The sequence below is a fragment of the Pristis pectinata genome, chromosome 5 (assembly GCF_009764475.1).
Source record: "Pristis pectinata isolate sPriPec2 chromosome 5, sPriPec2.1.pri, whole genome shotgun sequence".
Lineage (NCBI taxonomy): Eukaryota > Metazoa > Chordata > Chondrichthyes > Rhinopristiformes > Pristidae > Pristis > Pristis pectinata.
Window position 1 is genome coordinate 8,606,803 of NC_067409.1, and position 27,274 is coordinate 8,634,076.

At 42.2% G+C, this 27,274-nt stretch overlaps 1 protein-coding gene across 5 annotated transcripts in view; it reads left to right on the plus strand.

Moving 5' to 3' along the window:
* zbtb47b (zinc finger and BTB domain containing 47b) overlaps positions 1–27,274 on the plus strand; it is a 214,100-nt gene that overhangs the window by 119,441 nt on the left and 67,385 nt on the right. For 4 of the 5 annotated variants that reach the window (XM_052015448.1, XM_052015446.1, XM_052015445.1 and 1 more), the window contains exon 2: positions 1,232–2,608. In XM_052015448.1, the coding sequence (XP_051871408.1) occupies positions 1,313–2,608 (1,296 nt within the window). In that variant the 5' untranslated portion in view covers positions 1,232–1,312. Of the gene's footprint in view, positions 1–675; positions 793–1,231; positions 2,609–27,274 lie in introns of those variants that run through there. The other variant, XM_052015449.1, reaches the window with a different exon arrangement.

Consider the following 27,274-nt stretch of genomic DNA (forward strand, 5'->3'; position numbering starts at 1 on the left):
CCGTAGATGCATCTTCGTAAGAGAAGTGCAAATGAAAGTACAACTCGTAGCATGTCTCCACTTGACCTGCAGCAGAACGGAGAACAAAAAGCCATGCAGTAATCTATGGCTGTGTTTCATTTGATTAGAGATCATATTGAACTGACCTGGTGGAGGGTTAATGTGCATGGTAGAGTGGGCAGTTGTACCCTAAGAATTGTGAATATTTCATATCAACTATTTGTAAAAATGTGGCAATTGCTTTGGGGCAGAGAGGTCTTCTAAGGTAGAGGTAGGAGGGAGTTATTGGAGTTTGCTGAGTAAGCACTTTCTAAACCCAGTTAAAGTGCTCTGCATTGCTAAAGGTATGAAGGCAAGCAGTGGAAGTTGTCTTGACTTGTGCTGAGCGCTTTCTTTTGAGCAGCTGGGTTGTCATGTGGGAGCTTGGAAAAATACCAGACCTGTTTTTCCAGTGTTATTGAAGCAGGAGACCCAGTATTTTGGATATGCATTTACAATTGATTTTAAGTTCTCCTAAAAGAATTTGGGCATCTTTAAACAAATCAATGGATTCGACTATTTTTTTTAAGTGTTACTTTTCAATGGTGATTCTCTTCTTGAAGTCTGGTTTGGAGATTTTGCAGTCTGACTAATACAAACCTTGCCTTTTCCAAGTTTCTTCAGTGTTAACGTCATAGCTTTCTGAAGAATCAGGATGGTGTGATTAATTGAAGGAGTCAGTAATGCAGGATCAGGTAGTATAGACCAAGTTGCCATATTCAGTCATTGGTTCATCATCTTTGTGCTCCTTCGGTAAGATCTTTCCTCTAAGTGTGTGATGTCAGTGTGCATACAGTTAGGTGTCTGGTCGGTTACTGAACTATATGAAGTAAATCCAGTGTGGTGGATCCACACTGGGACACTGATGGCCAGGGAACTAAATACCAACAAAAGAGTTGGGAGAGTGAATTTGGCAGGGTTGGGGGAGAGGGGAACAAGAAGACAGTGAATCAGAACCTTAATTTAAAGTAATTTTTCACTATCAACCAGTTGGGCCAAATAGATCTATGTTCTGCATGATTCTGTGTGATACCTATAATAGTTCTTCGGTTTTGGAAAAAAAAGTGCTCACATTTTATGTTGCTTTTAGCTGCCTGAGCTTTTGGATTTAAAAGAAACCTCTTTCCCAGCATACGCAATCTTGCATGTGTGTGATGTTTTGACCTGATTTTTGTTTTCCTTTTTCTTTCAGCTGATAGTTGAAAAGACCACTGACTACCCTTCCACTGAGTATTCTCTGGTGGAGGATGTTGCCCTCCACTTTACTTGTTTGATGGACAGACTGAATGAGCAGCGCCTATTTCAGCCAGACCTGTGTGATGTAGACATTGTATTGGTGCGGCAAAAGAACACGTTTCCTGCTCACAAAGGGGTACTCGCGGCCTACAGCCAGTTCTTTCATTCCCTCTTCACACAAAATAAGCAGCTTCAACGAGTCGAACTTTCGCTGGAAGCGCTAACGTCGCAAGGGTTCCAGCAGATCCTTAACTTTATCTACACTTCGAAGCTGCTGGTGAACGCCTGCAATGTGCAGGATGTGCTGAATGCTGCTGCAGTTCTACAGATGAATGACATTGCCACTTCCTGTCAAGAGTTAATAGATAGCCGGTCCTTAAATTTGACAACAGTGGTGAGCGATATGTCGAAACAGGAAAGCCACGGCAATCCTCTTGGTTCTCAGTTTTACCGTGAAATCAAGCAAGAGGTGGACTCGCATCCCAAAATCTACGCCAGAGAAGGTAACAATCCCTACTCTGTTCGGGTGGAGGATAACACTGGGAAACAGCACTCTCCTCTGCAGCAGAAGCAGCAATATTACAAGGAGGAGAACGACAGCCAAACAGTGTGCAAGATCGAGGGCGACACTGAGTTGGATGATGACTCTGACAGCAGGAGCTCGTACAATAGGGAGCAGATCATTGTAGAGGTTAACCTTAACAACCAGACTCTGAATGTTTCTAAAGGCGCTGAAGGCATGTCTTCACCTTCAGAGGCGACGGCTGTTTTGGGAAGATGTCCTGAGGAGGAAGAGGAGGAGGACGAGGAGGAGGAGGAGGACGAGGAGGAAGAGGAAGATGACGACGACGACGATGACGATGCTGACGTTGGGGACGAGGAGGAGGACGAAGATGATGTTAGTGAGGAAGATGATGAGGACGTGGAAGAGAGTGAAGATGATGTAAATGAAGATGATAATCCCGAAACTCCAGAAGTTAAGACTGAAAGTGGCCAAACTACGCGAAGAACAGCAAGAGCGTCGACTGCCTCCAAAGGGTCGACTCCTGCAGCCTCCAGCAGGTCACGGAGACGGGCCAAGCAAGAAGTGACCACTCGAGGTAGGAAGCGAAAGAAGGATTCCGATAGCTCAAATCAGAAGGTGAAAATTGAGGAGAAACAGAACTTCCCCTGCAAAAAGTGCCCCCGGGTCTTCAATAACCGTTGGTACCTAGAAAAGCACATGAATGTCACACACAGCCGCATGCAGATCTGCGACAAGTGTGGCAAGAGATTTGTACTGGAGAGTGAGCTATCACTGCATCACCAGACTGACTGTGAGAAAAGTATTCAGGTATGTCACTGATTCTCGTTGTTGAAATCTCTTGCAGTCACTAAATAATGCCACATCACCCAGGTTGAAAGTTAACTTGTCCATTTATTTTACTTTACTTTTGAGACCCATATGGTGCTGCATTCAGAAATCTGGTCTCTGATGTGCTGTAGGGTATTTAGCAATTTACCAGTTTAAGGAATTGGCACCTGGTGAATTTGCACTGTTTATCTTGTTGGCTCTCGTACAGGTTCTGGGCTATTGTGACCTGCCAAAGTGTTGATGCTTTGATAATATTATTCAAGCTGTGTTTGCTCGTGCTATCTTAAAAACTATAATATTTTCCTTCATTTATACCTGTGTACTTTGATCAAAATCTAGTGATACTAGTAATCTTTGAATAAAATATCACCTGAGAGTAGACATTAATACCTCAACTGACTACTCAACAATCTATTTTGGGATTGAGGAAAGGAGTGTGGGAGGAAGAGTCTTGAAGTTACAGGACAAGGTGAAGGCCATGCTGAGGGTTCTCAGAGCAAGAGTGAGAATTTATAATCAGATGTTGGAGGTGGGGATCTATTATACATATTGGAACAGTAATGATGGTAGGAATGTGGGAAGGGATTGTAGGAGCAGAAGTAGGCCTCTCAGTCCTGCAACGTTACTTTGTTCAAATTAATATCGGATTTGTACGTGAAATCACTGCCTGCCTTAGTTCCATATCCACTGATAGATATGTGGAAATCTCTCTTGGTTTTATAAATTTAAATCGATCCATTATATCCACTTTTCTAGAAAGAGAGGGGTTCCTAATTTTTTTGGTTGGTTAAAGATAGGATATGTTGGAGAGTGTTTTGGATGAGTGGATTTTTGAGATTGGAAGATGAGAATCTGAAAATGACAAAAGGGGAGCCGGGTGTAGTGAGCGTCTCAGCTGCAAGGGGGTTATAAGACGAGAAGGACAATTAGATGGTCTTTGTGATGAATTCAACGTGGGATTAGAAACCAGCCTCCAAATCAAATGGAATGCTGGTTATAAACGGAATGGTTCTACTGAAGATGGTGGCTATGAGGAAGGTAGAATTGGTAATCAGTGCAAGGAGTTTGCTCCACTGGAGACGCCATGGCTACCATTTGCGATTGGGATGAGTGGTAAGTGTAGTGCCATTGAGCTATGAAATGGAGGGGAAACGTTGAAGGTGGAGGATGGTGAAGTCACCCCTTGAAGACAGTAAAGAATCTGAAAAGGTGAAGCAACTGCATACAATGTTGGATTGTGGGCCAAAGGGCCTGTACTGTGCTGTAGTGTTCTATGTCAAAGCTGACTTATTTGCAAGGCTGTGGTAGGTTAGAAATCTGACGCAGAGCTGAGAAAGATGTATCTTGGAATGTGAAGCATTCAAAGACTTGGGGGAGATTGTCAACAATTCCCTTGTCTTTGCAGATTAATGCCGATGGTTGGGATTTTTGTGGAGATGTTGATTATGATGCTGCTGAAAAGAAGGGAGTTGGTGACACGGGTAACAGCTTTTAAATTGGCTGGTGGTGGGCACAGGACAGGAAGTTGGTCAGATTTTCAGTTGCGGTACAGTCAGTAGACAAGGAACCAGGTCTCAAAGCCAAGTTCAGTTGCCTGAGGGAAGGTGGGAAAGACACTCGTGGCTAAGATAGGGTGCCGATGGAAGTTTTGGTTTTGTCAGTAAAAGGGAGTAGCAGAGATGGAATGTGTAGTCTTTTATTTCACTGATGTGCCCAGAACTTCCTTGTTTAATAAAAATGGAATTTTAAAAGAAAAAAATTGGAGCCACAACTGAATCATTAAGCTTCAAGGTGACAGATTTGTCTCAAATTTTGTTTCATTATCCCTGATTTTTATGCGTTTGGGGTTATAACCCAGTTTTGCCTTGCTGAAGAAGTTTGAGAATCTCGCTAGCACAAAATAATTAGTTAATTGAATGAAAGTAGCTCTTGAATTCTAATATTCCTTTTGGATTTTCCTCCCCTTTTCACTTTCCTCCAGCACCTCTCTCCTTCCCCCCATCATCCCACTTCCTTTGTTTTCACTATCCCTTCCCATCTTCCTCTCTGACGTTGAAAGATCTGTTCTTAACAGAGGTGTTGGCTTCATCTCTTTATGCTCCCAACATAGTGAATTCAAACCCAATGTGACATTGAGTTCTTTTATGATGCCTTTGTCTCTATGTCCATTTCTCTGGTCAATAGTCCTCACCCCATACTGTGGACCTTTTTTCTCCTGTATCCAGAATTCCCAATCCAACTGGACCTTCCTGTCCAGCCTCATACCCTCTCTAGTCATCACAAACTACTGGTGTGACATTGACTGTCTCAATTTTTGCACAGCCCTCCTCACTCTAACCTCCACTCTGAACTTGCTGCACTGTACTCACTGAAGACCCACCCTGACTTTGCACCAAATCTGCTGATGAGGGTGGGGCTGTTGCGATTTGATCTACCTCAAAGATACTGATCATTAATTCACAGGCACTGCCTTATAACTCCCATGATCACAATTGGACTATGACCCCACTACTAAACATCAAATCATTGTCTCCCAGGCACTTTCTGCAGTTTTCTACTCTGAGGCATCTGTTGATTCTCCAGGGAAATGCCACAAAACAACAAATTTCACGTTGTATGTCAGTGATGATAAATCTGATTCTGATTTACTCGCTAACTTCATTTCTCAGGAGAGCTTCCCTCCAGCCTTGTGGTCCTCCAACCCAGCACAGCCCAATTTTACCTGCCAGGATCCACAAGCACGACTCTTGATGGTTTCAACCACGTCTTTCCTCACAGAACTTATTTCTTCCTGCCTTGACTCATTGACTCCCTTTGCACTCAGCATTGAATTTAAGCTAGCTACCACTCTGTTCTGTTTTTTCTCTCTACAGATTTGGCTGTATCTTTTCTATTTCAGTTTTCTTTCTTCTTTCTCGATCTTTCATTCTCTCTCCTTCCAACCCACCCCCCCCCCCCCCCGCAACTTAAAACACACTCGTTATCCCACTTTTCCAGTTCTGGCAAAAGATCAGGACCCTGAATGTCAACTCTGTTTCTCTCCCTCTGGATGCTGCTTAACAAGCATTTTTTTTGTTGTAGTTTTCCACTCTGAGACATCTGTTGATTCTACATGGAAATGACAGGTTTAGTTGGTGCTTATTTGGGATTGAAGCCAAGGAGTCAGTAACACTTGGATATGCTGGATATTCATAGTTAATGGTTCTGAAACTGAAAACCTTGTGTAATGTTTGAGCTTATCACAGTAAAACTCCGATAATGTGGCACCCTTGGGACCTTGCTGTACTAGCAAATTTTCTGGACTATTGGATTTTTTTTTGATGCACTTTCATTACACTTTTTTATGTATATATTTCACGTATGTATGGCATGATCTGCACGGATGGTATACAAATAGAAACTTTTCACTATCACTGTATCTTGGTACACGTGACAGTAATTAACCAATGGCAATATATGCTAGACAATAGTACAATAAATTTTCCAGTGAACCTGGTGAGTTTAAAGGGAGTGGGAAATAGAATCCACTGAGCATGTTTTGGGTTGACCCCTAGTGTTCCCAGCTTCAGCCACACACTGAATCACTGGCTCCAGCTGCACACCAACTCGCCGTCCAGATTCCTGGCTCACGCTGTGGGCTAATGAGTGAGTTGGATGCCAAGCCATTGGGATTTTTGAATGGTCAGATGCCAGGCGATCAGAGTTTATCTGTATTGTCTCTTCGCTCATGAAATTCTGTTTGATGTAAACGTTTCTTGACCTGGAGATCACATTGTTCAGCAGAACTAATTAAAACGCTGGAAACCTGTCCCTTAACAGTCTTGACAGAAAATGAGAGAGAGAACTGGATAGATATTTAACTGCAAGTGATGACTGTGTTTGCGGTGGTTGTACTTAATGTAAAGCATCGTACTCTCCTAGTGCAGCTGGGGCCCCCAGTCCTTTTTAAGGTTTCTAGGTTTGACATGGTTGTCTGGTTTGGCATTCATTTTCATATTACACCTCTTACTTAACACTTTTTAAAAGCTGCACAGAGGCAAGTGTTTTATTTTGGTAGCTATCAATGTCTTTTTGAAATCAGTGTGCCACCTTTGATTTGACAAGAACAGCCTGGGGTTATTTGCATAATTGGTCATATTTGCACCAGTGTCTCCTTTTGCAGGCTCAAAAACTTGCATTCCATTCCATTAACCATCATCCATGTCAGAATAGTTGCTGCATTGAACAATATAGGCCTGATCCAATTCTCTTTTTATCTGGCTTGGTATGACTAAAACTTCCAATACGATGATGTATTTTCAGTTCTGGTAAAAGAAAACAACATTTCCGTTTGCAAGTGGCTTAGCAGGTAGTGCTGTGCCTTGCAGCGCCAACAACTTGGGTCCGATGCTGAAGATACAAGAGACTGTGGGTACTAGAATCTGCAGCTAAAAAAACCACACTGCTGGAGGAACTTAGTGGGTTAACCAACATCAATGCAGGCAAAAGGATAGTCTATCTTTCGGGTTGTGATTCTGCATCAATCCTGATGTTGCCTAACCAGCTGAGTTCTTATAGCAGTTTGTGTGTTTTTTTTTCTGATCCTGACTCCTGGTGCTCTCTGTGTGGAGTTCACATGTTTGCACTGTGACCGTGCAGGGGTTTCGTCCAGGTGCTCTGGTTGGTAGCTTCATGGGTACAGAAGCCTGAAGTCCCACACCACCAGATTCAAGAACCGCTACTTCCCTTCAATCATTTGGTTCTTGACCCAACTGGCACAACCCTAATCACTACAGTATAGCAACACCATGACCACTTTGCACTACAATAAACTTTTTTTTAATGTTCTAATTGTGTTTAATTTATGCTTGAATTATGTTTTTCTTATGAATGTTGTGTTTCTAATGCTATGTGCCTGTGATGCTGCTGCAAGGAAGCTTTTCATTGAACCTGTTCATACATGTGCATATGACAATGAACTCAATTTTTGGTTACTGTAAATTATCCCTAGTGTTGCTGGGTGGCAGAATCGGGGTTGACTTGATGGATGTGTGAGAGAGAATAGGTTACAGGAAAATAACTGGCAGAATTGGTCTGGGAATCACCATAGTTGGCTTCCTAAAACATAAGAAAATGTGAAAAATATTAAAATGAGAATTTATTAGTTGAATATTCTGCTGTTGTTGCCTGCCCACCAGCATATCATTGTACAAATGTCTAACTCTTTTTAGTTTTAACCTGAGGCAATTATTAAGCATTTTATGTCCATGCTCTGCCATAACATGATTCTACCCCTCCTTCCTTCCAGCTCACTCACTCGATTTCTCTTCTCCCAAACCCCCTCATCCCTCTCCACCCCCCACATTTTAATCAAATGGGAACCCACAAGCTGATAATAAGCCAAACAGAAAGCTCTAAAAATATGTATGCAATAAAGCTCATGGAAACTGAATGTTATGGATAATAATGGCATGTATTTGGTGCTTTAGTAACAAAGCAAAACCCTCCAAAATGCTTCACAGAACCCTTAGAGAATTTGGTTTGTCCCCTTTGACTCTCACCAACTTTTACTGATGCACCATAGAAAGTATCCTATCTGGATGTATCACGGCTTGGTACAGCAACTGCTCTGCCCAGGACCGCAAGAAGCTACAGAGAGTTGTGTACATTGCCCAGCACATCACAGACACCAGCCTCACCTCCTTGGACTCTTGTCTTTACCTCTAGTTGTCTTGGTGAAGCAGCCAGCATAATCATAGCCCCCACCCACTCGGGTCATTCTTTCTTCTCTCCTCTTCTATCGGGTAGAAGATACAGGAGCCTGAGGGCACATACCACCAGACTTCTATCCCACTGTGATAAGACTATTGAATGGTTCCCTTATACAATGAGATGGACTATGACCTCACTATCTACCTTGTTGTGACCTTGCACCTTATTGCACTGCACTTTCTCTAACTGTGACACTTTACTCTGTACTGTTATTGTTTTTACCTGTACTACCTCAATGCACTCTGTACTAACTCAATGTAACTGCACCATGTAATGAATTGACCTGTACGATCGGTTTGTAAGACGAGCTTTTCACTGTACCTCGGTACAAGTGACAATAATATACCAATACCAAATTTCACACAAAACCGCAAGATTATAGTGAGGCAGATCCCCAGAACGCTTGGACAAGTGGAGAAATTTTAAGGAGTGCATCGAAGGAAGAAAGGTTTAATAACATTTCAAGAATTTGAGTGTTGCTAGTTGAAGGCATGGCTGTTGATGATTAAAAGATTCTCAAGAATTCTCAGGCACAATAGTGTAGAGGTTAGCTTAATGCTTTACAGCGCCAGCGACCCGGGTTCAATTCCGGCTGCTGTCTGTAAGGAGTTTGTACGTTCTCCCCGTGTCTGCGTGGGTTTTCTCCGGGTGCTCTGGTTTCCTCCCACATTCCAAAGACACACAGGTTAGGAAGTTGTGGGCATGCTATGTTGGCGCCGGAAGTGTGGCGACACTTGTGGGCTGTCCCCAGAACATTCTATGCAAAAGATGCATTTCACTGTGTGTTTTGAAGTACATGTGACTAATAAAAGTATCTTATCTTAATAAAGTCCAAATTAATAAAGCCAGGAAAGATTATAGGACTGGAGGAGCATGTGGAGCTGAGGCCATGGTGGCATTTAAAAGTAAGGATAAGAATTTTTAAATTGAAGCTGTAGTTATCTGTGAGCCAGTGTTGGTCAAGAATCACCAGGGTAGGGCTGTGAAAACAGCGGAAGTTATGACATGGGCAGCATCGTTTTGGCTCGTGTTTAGGGGCTGGCCAGGAACAAAAGGCATTGTTGAGGTTTTCAGCAGCAGACATGCTGAGGTAGGAGAGTTTGGAGGTGGTAGTAGATGGTCCCAGGGATGACGTTGGTATAAAATCTGAGATGCTAAATAAATTTCTCCTGATATTAAGTGAACCAAGGGACTTGGTTAGTGCAGCAAGGTGGTGCTGAGGTAAAATATCAGTCGGTTGTCTTGGAGTGGAGCAGACACAAGAAGCCAAAGTGAGCAATCCTGCTTAAGTTCCCGATATTCATCTTTAGACTCAAACCCGGGGGTTGCAAACTCTTGTTCAGTTTCGGATGTTGCCAGGAAGAGGAATGGAATCAATGGGCAATTAGAGTTTGTACCAGGGATCAAACAGAATCCCCATCACAGGATGGATGTGCAGGCTTTTGAAAGGGTGCAGAGGAGGTTTACCAGGATATTGCCTGGATCAGAGGGTATGAGCTATAAGGAGAGGCTGGAGAAATTTGGGCTGTTTTCTCTGGAGCATTGGAGGTGGAGGGGAGACCTGATAGAGGTTTATAAAATTTATTAGTGGCATAAATAGGGTAGACAATCAGAATCTTTTTCCCAGGCTAGAAATGTCAAGTACCAGAAGACGTGCATTTAAGGTGAGAGGGGGAAAGCTTAAAGGAGATGTGCAGGGGATTTTTTTTAGAGAGTGGTAGGTGCCTGGAACGGGCTGCTGGCATAGTGGTAAAAGTGGATACGATAGAGGTGTTTAAGAGGCCATTAGATAGACACATGTATGTCCAGGGAATGGAGGGATATGGATCATGTACAAACAGAAGACATTTAGTTTAAGTCAGCATTGTGTTCAGTGCAGCTATTGTGGGCCAGAGGGCCTGTTCTTGTGCTGTACTGTTCTATGTTCTAAACACATCGTCTTCTATCTTCCTAGTATTCATCTGGAGGAAACTTCTGCTTATCCAATACACAACATCAGATAGGCAGTCTGACAACAGAAATAGCTGAGAGTTGACGGAAATGGTGTCATAGTGCTGGGTGTCTTCACTGAGCTTTTAGACAACTTTGCCAAGAAGCATCATATAGGTTAGAAATATGACTTAAAAGCAAAAACTTTGTTAGTGATTTTTCAAAGTGTCTCATCCACACTGATCTAATTATAAATTTGTAATGACATTTGAGGAACCTCTTTTGGTTGTGAGAGAATGTTGGAGTTGACACTTCCGTAACTAGGTGAACGGGGTTGAAAAATCAGCCGTGATTGAATGAATGGCGGAGCAGTCTCGATGGGCCAAATGGCCCAATTCTGCTCCTATATCTTATGGTCTCCCATCCCCTATCTTTATGGTATACCTAAGGCATCGTGTGATGGTTGATGAGGGGAGATGCTGAGTTGAGCATTTTTTTTTGTTTTTGATGGATACTGCTGATCTTTTGACACGTACTTCCCCCTCTTCTCCCCCCCCCCCCCTTCCATCAGTGTATGATCTATAGAATTTGGGGGGGGGGGGGGGAGAGAGAAAAACAGCAGTTCTCAGTAATCTATTTAGGGTATATTCTGAATTTAATCTGGATAGATTTGAAGTGTATTAAACTGCCCTTTTTAAGCCAGAAATGAAGGTTTATTTAAAAAAAATTTACGGGCACATTTTGTTTTGAATTGTTCAAGGTCTCTGCTACACTGTCTGTGTCCTGGGACCAGTTCAAATTGGCAGCTTGTTGAAAACTAGCTTTGACAAAACTAGCTGTTTACTATTATTCATTTTAGAATAGAATAAAATCTCACCCATTTAACCTTTGTGTCATCTTGCTATGCTTTCACAAAGCATTTATTTCTCTTTAATTTCAGAGGTGTCCTGTATTACTCATCTTGACATATTTGCCTCAGGTTTCCCCCATTTAGAAAAAAAAATTGAAAGCTTTTGTGCCCCATGCATTTTGTATATTGAGGTAAGAATTCTGTACTTCCTGGCTTCATGAAGTCTCTCTGAAGTGAATGGCAGACTCAGAAATGTGCTCATTTTATGTGCTCACGCTATTGACCTGCTCTCACTTTCCCCTTGGGTTTGGTCTTTTATTTCGCTCAGTTGGCAGGAACCTAGGGGATCAAGTACGGAGGTTGGAAAAGTTAAATATAGCGTTCTTGTGAGTTCCTGCATTGATCTCCCTTATCATGCTTTGACCAGCTATAAGCTGTGAACAGCATTCGACAAGTAATTGTGTTAAATGAGTCCCTGCAATTTTTTATTATGTGGCGTCTAATAGCTTTTCAAAGGAAAAGATGGAATAGATTCCTTAAGTTTGCAGTATTCAAGTTGCAGCATTGTATTGCTTGTCCCCCGAGTATATGACCTCGAAATGGGTTGTCAGCTAGAAAGTTGAGACCACGTTATTAATTAGATATTTTGCTGAGATATAGTGGGCAGTCCTGTCAACATATCCCAAATTTTCTTTATTCCTTTCCATCTCTCTTTGCTTTACTCTTTTCAACAAAAAAAAAGTCATCTTCATTCTTGTGAAAATCAGAAAACTAATGTTGGAAATCTAAAACAAAAACAGAAAATGCTGGAAACACTCAGCAGGTCAGCCTGCATCTGTGAGAAGAGAAGCAGAGTCAACGTTTTGGGTCAGAGACCCTTCGTTAGAACTGAACGGAGACACCAGCTTTTTAAACTGCAGGAAGGATGGAGGTCTCTGATAGGGTAAAACTGGGGTGAGCATGGAGATAAACTGTAAACAAGGTTAATCTGGTCAGTGATTGAATGGGAACAGTTAGAATATAGACAAAAGAAACTAGTCAAAACGTGGGCATTGTGAAATGCAGAGTAGGAGGGAGGAGGACAAGCCCAGTAGTTCAGGTTGGGCATGTCCTCCACTCCCAGTGGGGAGGGGCAGCTGCAGGAGGGGGGAATAAACTGAGCTAATATTACAGATTGATGACTACTGCAGATGAAGAAATCCAAGTTACCTGAAGATAAAATAAGATGAGATATCTTTATTAGTCACATATACATCAAAACACACAATGAAATGCATCTTTTGCATAGAGTGTTCTGGGGGCAGCCAGCAAATGTCGCCACACTTCCGGTGCCAATATAGCATGCCCGCAACTTCCTAACCCGTACATCTTTGGAATGTGGGAGGAAACCAGAGCACCCAGAGGAAACCCCGGCAGACACGGGGAGAACGTACAAACTCCTTACAGATAGCGGCCGGAATTGAACCCGGGTCGCTGGCGCTGTAATAGCGTTACACTAACCGCTGCACTACTGTGTCTTGCAGTTGTAGAATTCAGTATCAAATCCAGAAAGCTGCAACATGCCCAGACACACAATGAAGGTTTTGAAAGCAGCTGTTCCTCATGTTTGAGTTGGGCCTCACTGTGACAGTGCAGGAGCCCACAGACTGATGGGTGGGAGTGGGATGGGGAATTACATTGGCTTTTAGCTTCTTTTGTCGTCTCAGTTCTGATGAAGGGTTTCCAACCTATAACATTGGCTCTTGTTTCTCTTCCTGCAGATGTGGCCTGACCTGAGTATTTCCAGCATTTTCTGTTTTTTGTTTCACCTTCGTTCTTGCTACATGTGTGCCCCGTTTCCCTCTACTTTTATTCTTAGTTCCCTGTCTTTTTGCAACCCTTCAGAAGTTGCCTTATTGACTGATTCAACCACTAGCCAGAGCTCTCCAGTGGACATTTTGCCAAGATTTGGGTTCTCTTTGATCTCAAATGTGCTGCACAGATGGGGACTCCCATGTTCCGTTCTGCATGGTGGTGTTGCTCTCTTTAACCAAGCAATTGGGTGTCACATACAATGGCTTCATATTTTAGCAGTTTTGAATTCCTTTTCTCTGATTAATTTTGAGTCTGCTTTGTGTAACCTCCTAGCACAAAGTGCTTATTGTCTCTGTCAGTTTCAAGTTCTGCCTAAATTGTAAGAATAGCCTATGGCTCAGTAACTTCAAAACACTTTATTAAGTTTGCAACCCAACTTCCTGAATGACTTCCTCTCTGAAGACCCAGAGTTCCTTTTGAAAGTGGGCCTGCAAGGCGTCATGTGCATGCTGACATCTGAAACAAGAATAGGGGACTTTTAGTCAAAACACTTGGGAGCTTTTCGAAAATCTTAAGCATCTGATAGTGGTTAAGAGACCGTGAAATCTAACCAATCAATTCTAGTTTAGTAATTCACACTACTTGGAAATTGTGCTTTTGGAGTACTGACTAATCAGGTGCGATCTCTCTGGTGCATCAAACAGCTGGAATGGAGTAAATTAGGTGAGAAAACTGTGTTATACTTCTGTAATAGCTTTCTTGTTTGGGTGGCGATTAATAATTGACCGGTCTTCCCCTCTGCTATCCCAGCTGGTGAATCAGGTTTATTAACACTGATTTCTATGAAGTGAAATTTGTTGTTTTGCAGCAGTACAGTGCAAGACATAAAATTACTATAAATTATAAAACTAAATAGTCCAAAACAAAAGGAATAATGAGGTAATGTTCATGGATTCATGGACCACTTGGAAATCTGATGGCGGAGGGGAAGAAGCCATTTCTGAATCATTGAGTGTGGGTCTTCAGGCTCCTGTACCTCCTCCCCGATGTTAGTAACAAGAAGAATTCTGTATCATGGCTTTCTTTTTGTTCAAATAAAGGGGGTCTGTATTTTAAGTGTTCCATCAGTGTGGGCTTTTCTGGCTATGTTTACAATAATAAGATGAGATTGATCTCGGGACAGAAAAAATTGAGGTGTTTTTGAAGTAGGTTTTGAGGTTTTTGCTTCCACTGAAGGATGAGCTGATATGATAAGTGACAGCACACACTTAAAGATAATTAGCAAAAGAAACAGGAAGATTAGAAACTTCTGTGTGGAGTCAGCTATGATCTGAGATACACTAGCAGTAAAAGCAGATACAGTGACTTTCAAGAGGGATTTGATTACGGGCTTAAAAAGAAAAACATTGGCAAAAGCAGGAGGGAACGGAGTGAATGGATCAAATAGGACAGTTCTTTCAGTGAGCTGACACAGGCACAACGTGCTTGGTAGTCTCCTATATTATAAAATTCTTCATCCAAAAGGCAGTGTGGGGGGAATGTTTAAATGTTATCCCATATTATTTATATAGTCTGCCTCATTTGGCTGTGCACCATGCTCCTGTTGTGCTGGTCTCCAAAATCCAAGAAAAACATTGAATAGTTTTTCTTCAAAATGCATTTTATTAGTTGAATTCTCCCATTTTAAGTAATCCCCCCCCCCCCCCCCCACACCATGCTACTTCTTTCCTTTCCTGGCCCCTCTTTTTTTTCTACCCACCCCCCCCTCCCCCTTTATTCCTCCTTACCTTTGACCCATCCCTCGGTGGATTTGCTCTTCCTTCCCCCACACCTACCTGCATCCCTGCCTCCCTTCTTCTGTCCACCTATCACTGCTCTGTTTCTCCCCCCTATATATTGGGCTTCCCCTTTTCCTATCTTCAGTGCTGAACAAGGGTCCTGACCTGAAACGTTGACCGCCTGCTTTTTTCCACGGATGCTGCCTGGCCTGCTGAGTTCCTCCAGCATCATCGTGTTTTTCATCTAGATTCCAGCATCTGCAGTCCTTTTGTTTCTCTTGCATTTTATTGCTGTTTTGTTTCTGTTATACAATTTATTTTTCCTTCCTATAAGATTGCCAGCAGTTTATTTGTCAACATTAAAGCCTACAAATTTGTTGCTGGTACATTACATGTGGATTTAAACATTTGAATCAATTTGTGCCTTCTGGTTAGCTTGTTTCGTTGCTTTTGGTATGTTGAATAAAATGTGCAAAGTCTGTTCTGTACACTAGCCATTTAAGAGAGAAAGATACTGATCTTCAGTGCCATTTACATGTGCCAGAAATGTGTTCTGTACATCAATGTTATAATTTACACAGAGGGCTGTGGTCCATTGGAACTTGAGACTTGATGCTCAATAAATTCTACATCTTCTGTTAACCCACCACAATGCCTTTCCTTTGAGACATGGCTAATTGGAATGGATGTTGGTAAAATGTCGAAAACGTGCGATAGACTCCAGCGGCTCCTCAAGTAATAATAGGCAGAGCTGTAGAATCAGGTCAAGACTAAGTATGGAATGGCAGGCATGGTAGTATAGCAGTTAGTGTAACACTTTACAGCGCCAGCGACCTGGGTTCAAATCTGGCCATTGTCTGTAAGGAGTTTGTACGTTATCCCCGTGTCTGCGTGGGTTTCCTCTGGGTGCTCTGGTTTCCTCCCACATTCCAATGACGGACGGGTGAGCAAGTTGTGGGCATGCTATGTTGGTGCCGGAAGCGTGGTGACACTTGCAGGCTGCCCCCGGAACACTCTGCACAAAAGATACATTTCACTGTGTGTTTTGATGTACATGTGACTAATAAAGATATCTTATTAAATGAAGAAAGGAAGCACTTGCATTTGTATGGTATTCTTCATAACTCCATAACATCCCTAAGTGCTTTGCAGCCAATGCAATGCTACTTGATACCAAAATTATATACTGCAGATGCTGAAAATCTGAAATAAAAACACACATTCTGGAAATATTGAACAGGTTAAGCAGCATCCATGGAGAAAGAGTTAACCGCTTCAAGTTACTGTCTTTGCACTTGGGCTGCATAAATGCTGTTGGACCTGCTTAATGCTTTTTTGAATTGTAGCTACTGTTAGAAAGAAGGAATCATGGCATCAAGCACCAAAAAATAAGATGAATTCTGGTCTTGTAATTGAGGTTGACCTGGATACGGAGAAAGCTCCCCTGTTGTTTGAAATACTGCCTTGTAATCTTTTGTGCCAATGTTGGGCACAATAGCTGATTTGTGCATTTGTACTTTGCCAAAGGCTCAGTATAGCAGGGGTCCCATTTCGAAGTTTAATCCAAGAGATGGCACTGCCAATAGTTGTCCTACATGGGAAGTCCCTTGGACTCGAAGGCAACATGCTTCCACTCCACTTGGGTTGTTTTACCAGGTGCCTGATGAGATGTGAGGTGCTTAACAGTCAGGTAGGTGAGTCTCAATATGAGAGGGCTTGGCTTTAAAGCTCAATACAAGAGGGCATGGCTTTAAAGTAATGGGTGGGAAGTTCAAGGGAGATATCAGAGGGAGGTTTTTTACCCAGAGAGTGGTTGGGGCATGGAATGCGCTTCCTGGGGTGGTGGTGGAGGCAGGTACATTAGTCAAATTCAAGAGATTGTTAGATGAGCATATGGAGGAATTTAAAATAGGGGGATATGTGGGAGGAAGGGGTCAGGTAGTCTTGGGCAAGGTTTAAAGGTTGGCACAACATTGTGGGCCGAAGGGCCTGCATTGTGCTGTACTGTTCTATGGTTCTATAGTTTGGGAGGAGGCCTCCCACGGTTTATACTGGCTCCTGTGTGCTTTCAACATGTAGACTTTATTCTCGCTGCTATTCCAAATGCTCCTCCACTTTGGTTGGTGGCAGGAATTTCTACATATTGGTTCGAATGTTACACCTTTACAAGGAGGCTTTGACAATGACAATGACAATATTCTTAAATCTTTTCCTCTTGCCATGAAAAGTTGGAATAGAAGATGTTGCCACAACTAGAGGGCCTGAGTTATAGGGAGATGTTTGCAAAGCTAGGTCTTTAATCCTTGGAACGTAGGAGAATGAGGGGCGACCTTATAGAAATGTTTAAAATTATGAAAGGCATAGATAAGGTGGATGGTAGCAGTCTTTCCCCCTGGGTAGGGGAGTCCAAAACTAGGGGGCATAGGTTTAGAGTGAGAGGGGATAGATTTATAAGGGACCTGAAGGGCAACTTCTTCATGCAGAGGGTGGTGAGTATATGAGATGAGCAGCCAGAGGAAGTGGTTGAGGCAGGTACAATAGCATCATTTAAGAAGCACTTTGATAAGTACATGGAGGGGCGGGGTTGGAGGGACATGGGCCAAACACAAGAAATTGGGACTAGCTGGGTGGACACCGTGGTCGGCATGGACTGTTGGGTCGAAGGACCTGTATCCGTGCTGTATTGCTCTATGACTCTGACTCTACCTGTTTCAGGAGCAGGTGTTGGGCGTACAAACAAAGTGGCCTGCCTGTTGGAGTTGACAGGAGGCCTCAATGCTGTTGATGTTGTTCTGGGAATGAATGTTGATGTTGCTTATTGTGCTAGTGGATTTTGCATTGGTGGTACCTTGCCTGTGCCTTTTAGGTGACTATTGTAGGTAGTTAATTTCTTCACTGATGAAAGTGTAGCATTCAGTACTTGCACTTTTGAGGGAGACTTGAACTCAGAATCACTGAGTTGCAACAGACTCTCTCAAGATTTAAAGAACTAGCAATATCTTTATAGAACTAAATGAGTTGTTGCTATGTTCTCTTTCCTCATATGACTGTGTAGTACTTGTTCCTGAAATTTACGAGTGTTGATTTATTATTGTTACTTGTACCAAGGTGCAGTGAAAAACTTGTCTTGCATACCGTTCATACAGATCAATTCATTACACAGTGCATTGAGGTAGTGCAGAGTAAAAACAATAACTGAATACAGAGTAAAGTGTCACAGCTACAGAGAAAGTGTATTGCAGGTAGACAGCAAAGGTGCAAGGTCACAACGTGGTAGATCGTGAGGTCAGAGTCCATCTCATCGTATAAGGGAACCATTCAGTAGTCTTATAACAGTGGGATAGAAGCTGTCCTTGAGCCTGGTGGTATGTGCCTGATGGGAGAGGACAGAATGACCCGGGTGGGTGGGGTCTTTGATTATGCTGGCTGCTTCAAGGCAGCGAGAGGTATAGACAGAGTCTATGGAGGGGAGGCTGGTTTCCGTGATGTGCTGGGTTGTGACCACAACTCTGCAGTTTCTTGTGGTCTCAGGCAGAGCAGTTGCCATACCAAGCTGTGATGCATCCAGATAGGATGCTTTCTATGGTACGTCGATAAAAGTTGGTGAGTGTCAAAGGGGACATGCCACATTTCTTTAGCCTCCTGAGGAAGTATAGGTACTGGTGAGCTTTCTTGGCTGTGGCATCTACGTGGTTGGACCAGGACAGGCTATTGGTGATGTTCACTCCAAGGAACTTGAAGCTCTCAACCCTCTCGACCTCAGCACCGTTGATGTCGACAGGTGAACGTACACAGCTCCCTTTCCTGAAGTCAATGACCAGCTCTATTATTTTGCTGACATTGAGGGAAAGATTGTTGTTATGACACCATGTCACTAAGCTCACTATCTCCTTTCTGTTTGTTATTTGAGATACGGCTTACTACAGTGGTATCATCTGCAAATTTGTGGATGGAGTTAGAGCAGAATCTGGCCACACAGTCATGAGTATATAGGGAGTAGAGTAGAGGGCTGATGATGCAGCCTTGTGGGGCACCAGTGTTGAGAATAATCGTGCTGGAGGTATTGCTGCCTATCCTCACTGATTGCGGTTTGTTGGTCAGAAAGTCAAGGATTCAATTGCAGAGGGAGGTGTTGAGTCCCAGGTCTCGGAGTTTGGTGGTGAGTGTGTTTGGAATTATTGTATTGAAGTCGGAGCTGTAGTCAATAAACAACGGTCTAACCTGGGTGTCTTTACTGTCCCGATGCCCCAGAGATGAGTGTAGGGCTAGGGAGATGGCGTCCACTGTTTTCAGTGGTAGACGAATTGCAGTGGTCGAGGTTGTCTGGGAGGCTGGAGTTAATGCCACAAATTAACATATTGTAAAATATTTTACAATGTATTGATTTCAGATGATGTCAGATGCATGTTTGAGAGATCCTTGTTTGAAGTTTTTTATATAAGATATCTTTATTAGTCACCTGTACATCAAAACACACAGTGAAATGCATCTGTTGCGTAGTGTGTTTTGGGGGCAGCCTGCAAGTGTCACCACACTTCTGGCGCCAACATAGCCTGCCCACAACGTCCTAACCCGTACGTCATTGGAATGTGGGAGGAAACTGGAGCACCCGGAGGAAACCCACGCAGACAAGGGGAAAACGTACAAACTCCTTACAGACAGTGGCCAGAATTGAACCTGGGTCGCTGGTACTGTAATAGCGTTATACTAACCGCTACATGTCTGTACTGTTTAATGCATTATATTTCATAAGGTTGTCAGACTTTCTTGCTTCAAAAGGGAAGTTGTGCAGAGTGTCATTGTGATCTGAAACTTGATGCTTTTAAGAGTGGTGGAAGGGAATTAATCAAGGATTTCAGAAGGAGACTGAATAGGCATGAAGGAAAATAATTTACAGAGCCACTGGGAAGGAGCAGGAGAATGGACTGGACAGAGTGCTTCACAAGGGGTCACCGTGAACTCAATGTTGAAGAGCCTTCTGTGTCATCCAGGTTCTCTGAAGTTGCTCACTTCCCCATCCTTGGAACAAGGAAACTATAGCTTTTACACATATTGAGTGATTACCTTATGGAATTTGGTGAATAAATTAACCCAGGGTTTTTCACGATGGTGTCACATCATTAAGACTGACTCAAATAGGTGGAATCTTGCACTAAGAAAAAAATTGCTCCTTGGAAATATTTGACCAATTTTCCTGTTTCAAATTAACTTTGTCACAAAACACATGCTCACGGCACTCTCTTGTGTGCTGTCTCCTGATGTTAATGCAATGATCACCTGAGTAGTCTACTAATATTTTTCTTTTAAAAACTTTCTCTATTCCAAGCTTAGTGGGAGAGCTGAATACGCATAGTAGTGAAATGTTAAAAGATAGATGGATTACTGTGGTTGGTATTACGGAAGCTGCAGTGTTGTAAAGGTTAACTGGATTAATTTTATAAGATGGCGATGCCTTGGGAAATAGTTAAGCAGGATAGGCCTATACTCACTGGAGTTTCAGGATATGCAAGATAGAGAGACGTAAGATTCTGAGGGGTCCTAGCAGAGCAGATAGTTTGCAAACGCCTCGGCTGGTGGGGGAATCCGGAACTGAAGGGCCTGTTAATAGGATAAGGGGTTAGCCACAAAACTGAGATGAGGAGAAATTTCTTCACTCACAGGGTTTTGAATCTTTGGAATTCACCAGCTGGGAGAGTAGTAGATCAAAGCTGAGAAAAGATCTCTGGATTGTAGTTTATGGAATTGGGTAGGACGTTGGAGTTGAGACCCAAAATTAGATCACTCATGATCTTATTAAATGGCAGAGGAAGTCTGAGAGAGTGTAACATACTATACCTTCGTTTCATGGGTTCTTGTAATTAACTTCCTATGATCCTCAGATGTTCTTTTTGAAGCAGCTTTTTGTTTGATCTGACATTGACATCTGTCAAGGTTGAGTAGCATTCACTGAGTGGAAGATTGGTTGCCACACTCCACTTTTTTTTTTCCTTTGCCATCAGTGACCATCTTTCCTATCCCAGTGCAGAATAAAGCTCCATCTATGCTTGTTCTGTAGTAATAATCTTGCCCACCAAAGAGCGAAGCATGCTGCCTCAGCTGCGACATTTGTTTCCCAAGTGTAGTTTGAGTGGAATTTGGGTTGAGTTGTTGCACCCTAGTTTTTCCACCCGCTAAGAGTATGATCAGAGCCTTGTGCAGAAATATTTGGAAGATCTCTTCCCTGCCATGAAGATGGCTTTGGGCAGTTGACAGGGCAGTTGCAGCAAAGCTGCTTTCATGTTAGTGCGAGGAGCCACTTGAAGGTCTGGTACCTACTTGTCCAGGATCTAATTTTGGCTTAAGCTTCTGTTAATTAGGCCATTTTAATCTTGGCCACCGAGAATGAATTTGCTTTACTTTTTGAAGTGTATTTATATGAACAAATCTAGTCCACAGCAAGATGCCAAAAACCAAGTTTATTGATTATTCTGCTCCTTTAGTGATGTTTGAAGGGCAAATGTTGGCCAAGACATTCAAGGAGCTCAACTGCTGCTTATGGAATCTTTCATATTCATCCGTACAGGCTAACTGAGTCTTTGGAATGGATCAGGTGTAGGCTGTATTACCCCTTGAGCCTATTACGGAATTCATTGAGATCATGGATAATTCACAACCTAAATGCAGAAACTTGCCCTTTTCTCATATCCCTTATTAAGTTTGGTTAACAAAACTCCTGTAGCCTCGGATTTAAATGTAAAAATTGACCTGGCATCAATTATTGCTTGAAGAACTTGATCTTGGGAAATGAAACCGGGCTACATGAATACATGCTAGATGTATTTGTAGGGGGATGCTTTGGGAACAGTAACCATAATTCTGTAAGTTTTCAAGCTAGTTATGGAAAGGGATAAAGTCAGTCAAGGGTGAGTGGGGGATGGTTGATTTCAATGGTGTAAGAGAGGACCTAATGAGAGGAGATCAGGAGCAAATGCAGGTGAAACAACAGCTGACAAGTAGGAATCTTTTAAAAGGGAATTCCTGAGAGTTTGGGGCCAGTGTGTTCTGGCAAGGGTGAAAAGCAAAGATTGAGAGGATATTGAAAGTTTGATCAGGAAAGAAAGGAAATATGTAGGCAACAGGGATTCAGGGAGTCTCTTGAGGAATATCTGATACGTAGGAGAGAATTTGAAGTTGGGAGGACAAAATGGGGCCATGAAGTATCCTTGACAATGAAATTGAGGAGAATCCCAAGTTATTATACAAGTATGTTGGTAGCAAGGGAAAGAATTGGTCCCTTAGGGACCAAAGAGATAATCCATGAGTGGACCCAGGCAGTGTGGATGAGGTCTTAAATGAATATTTCTCATCTGTATTTGCCAAGGACATGAAAGGTACTGAGTTCGAGGAAGGATACCTGGATAATTTGGAGCAGGTCAGAATTAAGGAGGAGGGGGTTACATGTCATTGGGTGCATAAGGGTGGATAAAATCCCCAGGGCCAGATGAGATTTATCCAGGTTGCAGTAAAACAAGGAGGGGAGATTGCTGGGCTTTGACAGAGATTTTTGCTGCTTTGTTAGCCACAGCTGAGGTGCAGAAGACTGTAGGATAGCTAATGTTGTTCCTTTGTTTAACTGCAGGCCAGTGAGCTTTGTCAGTGGTAGGCTTTGTGCAGGGGAAATCCTGCCTCACTAATTTGATTGAGTTTTTGGAGGAGACAGCCAAGAAGATGAATGAAGGCAAGACTAGACTTTGTGCACATGGACTTCAGTAAGGCATTTGACGAGGTCCCATATGACAGGCTGATCTAGAAGGTTAAGGCACATGGAATCCAAGGCAAGCTGGTTAATTGGATCCAAAATTGGTTTGGTGTTAGGAGTCAGAGGGTAGTGGTGGAAAGATGCTTTTCTTATTGGAAGTCAGTGGCATCCTATAGGAATCCCAAATGGAATCTTTGTTTGTGATGTATATTAATGACTTGGATGTGAATGTGGGAGGTATGATCACTAAGTATGTGGATGACATGAAAGTTAGTATTGTGGAATAGTGAGGAAGGTTGCCTAAGGATACGGCAACACACGAAAAGCTGGAGGAACTCAGCAGGTCAGGCAGCATCTATGGAGAGAAATGGACAGTCGACCTTTTGGGTCAAGACCCTTCATCTGGACTGAAATATAGAGGGGTGATGGCCAGTATGAAAAGGTGGAGGGGTGGAGCAAGAGCTGGCAACCAATAAGTGGATCCATGTGAGAGGGAGGTGATGGGCAGAAGTGGGAGAGGGGTTGTGGGAATAGTGCCAGAAGCTGGGAGGTGATAGGTGGAAGAGACAAAGGGCTGAAGATGGTGGAATCTGATAGGGAAGGAAGGTGGAGCATGTGATAAAGGGGAGGAGTTGGGGAGGGCAGATGGGAACAGTGGGGGAAGTGTGTGCGCGTGATGGGCAGATAGAGGAAGGGGAAGAGACAAGGTGATGGAGGCTGAGTAGTTCAGGAGGAAAGAGAAAAGGGACAGAGGGGGAGCAGTTTCCTGTAAACTCATTTGCCAGAAAATCTAGAAAACTTTCTACAGAAATTGCTTCAATGTGATGCAACTATAACTTAAAAAAAAAGTCGATCTGTATGTCTGCCATGAGATGCGCTTTCCTCGTCTCTGTGTCCACTGAAGCATGCTGTTTACAGGTAAATTTTGTAAAGAGAGAGGTTGATTTCAAATAATTTGTTAAGAAATTTTGGATTATAACTGGGTTATAGAATACTGCATTATTAATTTAATGTGGTTTTTTAGAAACTTCTTGTTAATGTTGAAGAATTTGGATTTAAAGAATCCAAACAGCATAGAAAATTACATTTTGTGTAAGTGTCTTGGTTGAATCTGATACTAATTCACTGCCCCACCATTTTCCCCCCATGACTCTGTATCTTCAGATAATTATGTACCATTGTTTTCTAAAAGATGCAATGGTCTCTTCTCAATCACTTCATCGATTTCTATGCTGTGATAATTAAGTATGTAAAGATACTTCTATCTTAATCTTAGCAAAATTTGATAGCCTGTCGTTACTATCAACCAGTGAAAATAATCTTTCTCTATTTACCCTATCAAAATTCGAATAAATTTAGAAACCCAATTTAACTCTCCCCTTAGCCATGTCTGCTCAAGAATTTCATCGTTATCCATAATGGGTTTTTCATCACTGGTATCTTTCTGACAAATGTACTCAAGCACAATCTTTTAGCATCCCTTTCATAAGAGTGCCTGAAAAAAAACCTATAGATTTGTTGGTCATGTTTAATCTCTCCTTATGACTAATTTTGGATGTGTACCCTGCAGCACTTTATGCTTGGTGAATTTTTGTAAAAGAAAATTTTTGTTTCCCTGGAAAAAAAATAAACAAGTTTAATGTACGGTTGGAACGGAATGCACAGAAAGCATTTAGTAAAACAAATGGCAATGAAGTCAGCAAAAGTACACTAGCAAATGATGTAGCGGTTATTGAGCATGAAACCATCACCCCTTCCAAAGTAGTTATTTGTTTTTAGAGGACCTTTTTTTTTGGAGGAATTGAGAGATCTTGGCATCAAACTGATGTAATTAAACTAAGGGCTTGCAATCTGGATGTAATTGTTCCATAGTTAGAGTAAATTGTACACTTGGTGTGGTAATAATTTTTAAGGAGAATGTTGTGTGTTAAAGGATTCTAAGATTTACAAGATGACTAGAGGTGCAGAAATTCTGTTGCTGATGGTGGAAATTTTACTGAATTTTCATCCATTTGGTTAAGGGATTGTGGCGGGGATGAGCATTATTGACTTTTAAAATACCATGATGTACTCGGGATAGATTGAAAGGGAACAAAATTCTTAATGTGTAAAGATGTCATTCTCTGCAGGTAAAGCTGCCATATCTCTGCCAAAGTACTGAGCTTCAGCCTCAACATCAGAAGTGTAAATTCCATTTCAAGAAATGTGACCTTCACTTCCATATTATGTTATTGTGAGTCTACTGGTTAATGTTGCAAATAAGGCGGTTTTTGAGGTGAATTGAGTCAGGGTTATGGGATTCTTACACCTAGCATACAGGAGAATTCATTCATTAGTGATATGAATTTTGAACTCGGGTCTCACAGGTGAAGGGGCTGTGCCATTTGCTTTTTTTTTGGTTTAATTTGGTGATGAACGCACAGTTTTAATGAAATTTTTGTTAACTGGTAAGTTCTGATGAAAGAACGTGAAACACTGGCAAAAACTCAGCTGCTAGAGGAATGAAACGTCTCGACTGTTCATTTCCCTCCACAGATGCTGCCTGATCTGCCGAATTCTTCCAGCTGCTCATTTTTTGCTCCAGGTTCCAGCATCTGCAGTCTCTGCAGATCTTGTTTTTATTTCAGATTTCCAGCATTTGCTGTCTTTTGCTTTTGAATATGTATCTGAACTTTGAAAAGGTCTTTTAAAAGGTGTGAGAGCACCTAATCGGTTAGTAAAGGTAAATTCATTTGGATTAAAGGGACAATGACTACAAAGGTGTGCAATTGGCCAAAGAACAGGAAGTGTAGGGCTTTTCACATGAGAGAGAAATGATTATTGCTGGGAGTTGAAACTACTCTTTGACTGATGGTCCTTTACATACCATCTCTAAAATTGTGTGAAATTTAGAAGTATAGTATGTCAGCTTTGTGCTGAGAAGTGGGAAACAGTGTATTTAGAACCAGAGTAGAAGCAAACTATTTAGGAAGAATAAACTGAGGCCAATAAACATGAACCAATACTAAATTTTAAAGACAGTTAAGCAGCAGAGATCTGGAAGTACATGTGCAGAAATGAAAGTGGCACAGGGGGTAAGAAGCCTGACTTTTTTTAAATTTTTACTGCATGTGATCTTTTGCTTTTCTTCTTAAGAACAAAAAACTTTCCAAAACTCTTTAGAAATAAGTTACTTGGCCTCATTTGGAGTGTTGTTTCATTCCGTGCAACACATTTTAGTGAGGCTGTTGAGGTCTTGGAATAGGTGCAGAAGCAATTTATACATAATGGGACTAGTTTTAAAATGCTGCTTAAACGAGATTTGAGACAGTTGGAGTGTTTTAAAGAAGGAACTTGAGTTTGGGGACTTGGCAGCCAAAACCACCACGGCTAGTGAAAAAGTAATTAACATTTGTAATAGGTGAGTAAATGAATGGAGAAGTGCAAATATCTGGAAGGGCTGTAGTCCTGAAAGGACTGAAGGTCAAGGGCATTGAGTTTGAAAATTAGGTTGAGAAATTCAGGAAGCAGCATCAAACCCTATGTGAGGCCTCCTTTGATCTTTTAAAAGCTTTTGACTTGGTTATTCTAGAGGGGCTGTGGAGTATTGTTCTCGTATTTGGTTGGTCAGAGAAATTGATCTTTTTCTTGCATCTGGTACATATTGACATGTAGACCCTGATCTTAATCAGTGAGTTCACAACAGAGCCAAAATCGGTGCATATTCACGTCACATAGGTTGTGTCAATTCTCCAACACTTTGGTAATCTACAGAACAAATGGGGAACTCTCAACCTCTGTCACCTCCACTCCAGACTCAAGGTCACTCCAACTTTCATCATTGAGCTGCAGTACATGGGTAACTCTTGCATATGTGCACTTTTGGAGGTTGAGTTCCAAATCATTGTTGATGTGCTCACTGAAACATTTAAAGAGATTGGGCCTTGCATTTTTATGAAACCAAAATCCAGTATCAAACTTGCTCCCCTGGACAACAACGCTTTGCAATAATAAAGGTCCATGGTAAAATCCTGAAAGTTGTGGACCACATCTCATATCTTGGGAGCAGGCTCTTAGAGTCAGACATCAATGATGAGATTTGCTGTCATCTTCAGTGTTTCAGTATGGCCTTTGGTTGTCTGAGAAAAAGTGTTTGAAGATCAAGAACTCATACCTGATCAATAGCCACATCATTGAGGTCCCGTTAACATTCATTTGAAACAATTGGACAGGTCATGTTGTTTGCATGCTTGACATCCAAACTGTACTCTGAGCTCTGTCATGGCAAGTGATTACCAAAAGACACAGGAAATGATTCAAGGGCATTTTCAAAGCCTCCTTGAAGTGTGACATCCCCACTGACTTGTGGGAATCCCTAACCCATGACTGCTCAATGACAAATGCACCTTTGGGGCAGCATTGAGAGCATCAAATTGATTCATAGGGAGCATGCATTAGTCCAGCATAAATGGTGGAAGGAGCGCACCACCTCCTCAAGTTGTTCATCATACACTTCATCAAATGCCTGCCCCACCAGCAGCAGAGTCTGCAGGTCACACATTGGCCTTGGAAGTGGAGTGGAAGCAAGTCATCCTTGTCCCTAAGAGGCTGTCTAAGGAAGTGAGTGGGAGAGAGAAATTTAGGATAGACGAGATGCAGTAATTGGCCAAGTGCAGAAATTTTGGAATAGTGCAGTGCTGAAAGAGATTAGAGGGTCTAAGCTTATGGAGTGTTATGACAATGAGGGTAAAATTTGTGGTGTTACCAGGCTGGGACCCAGTATGAATCTATCAACTCAGTAAAGGTGATTGGCAAAAGAATGGGAT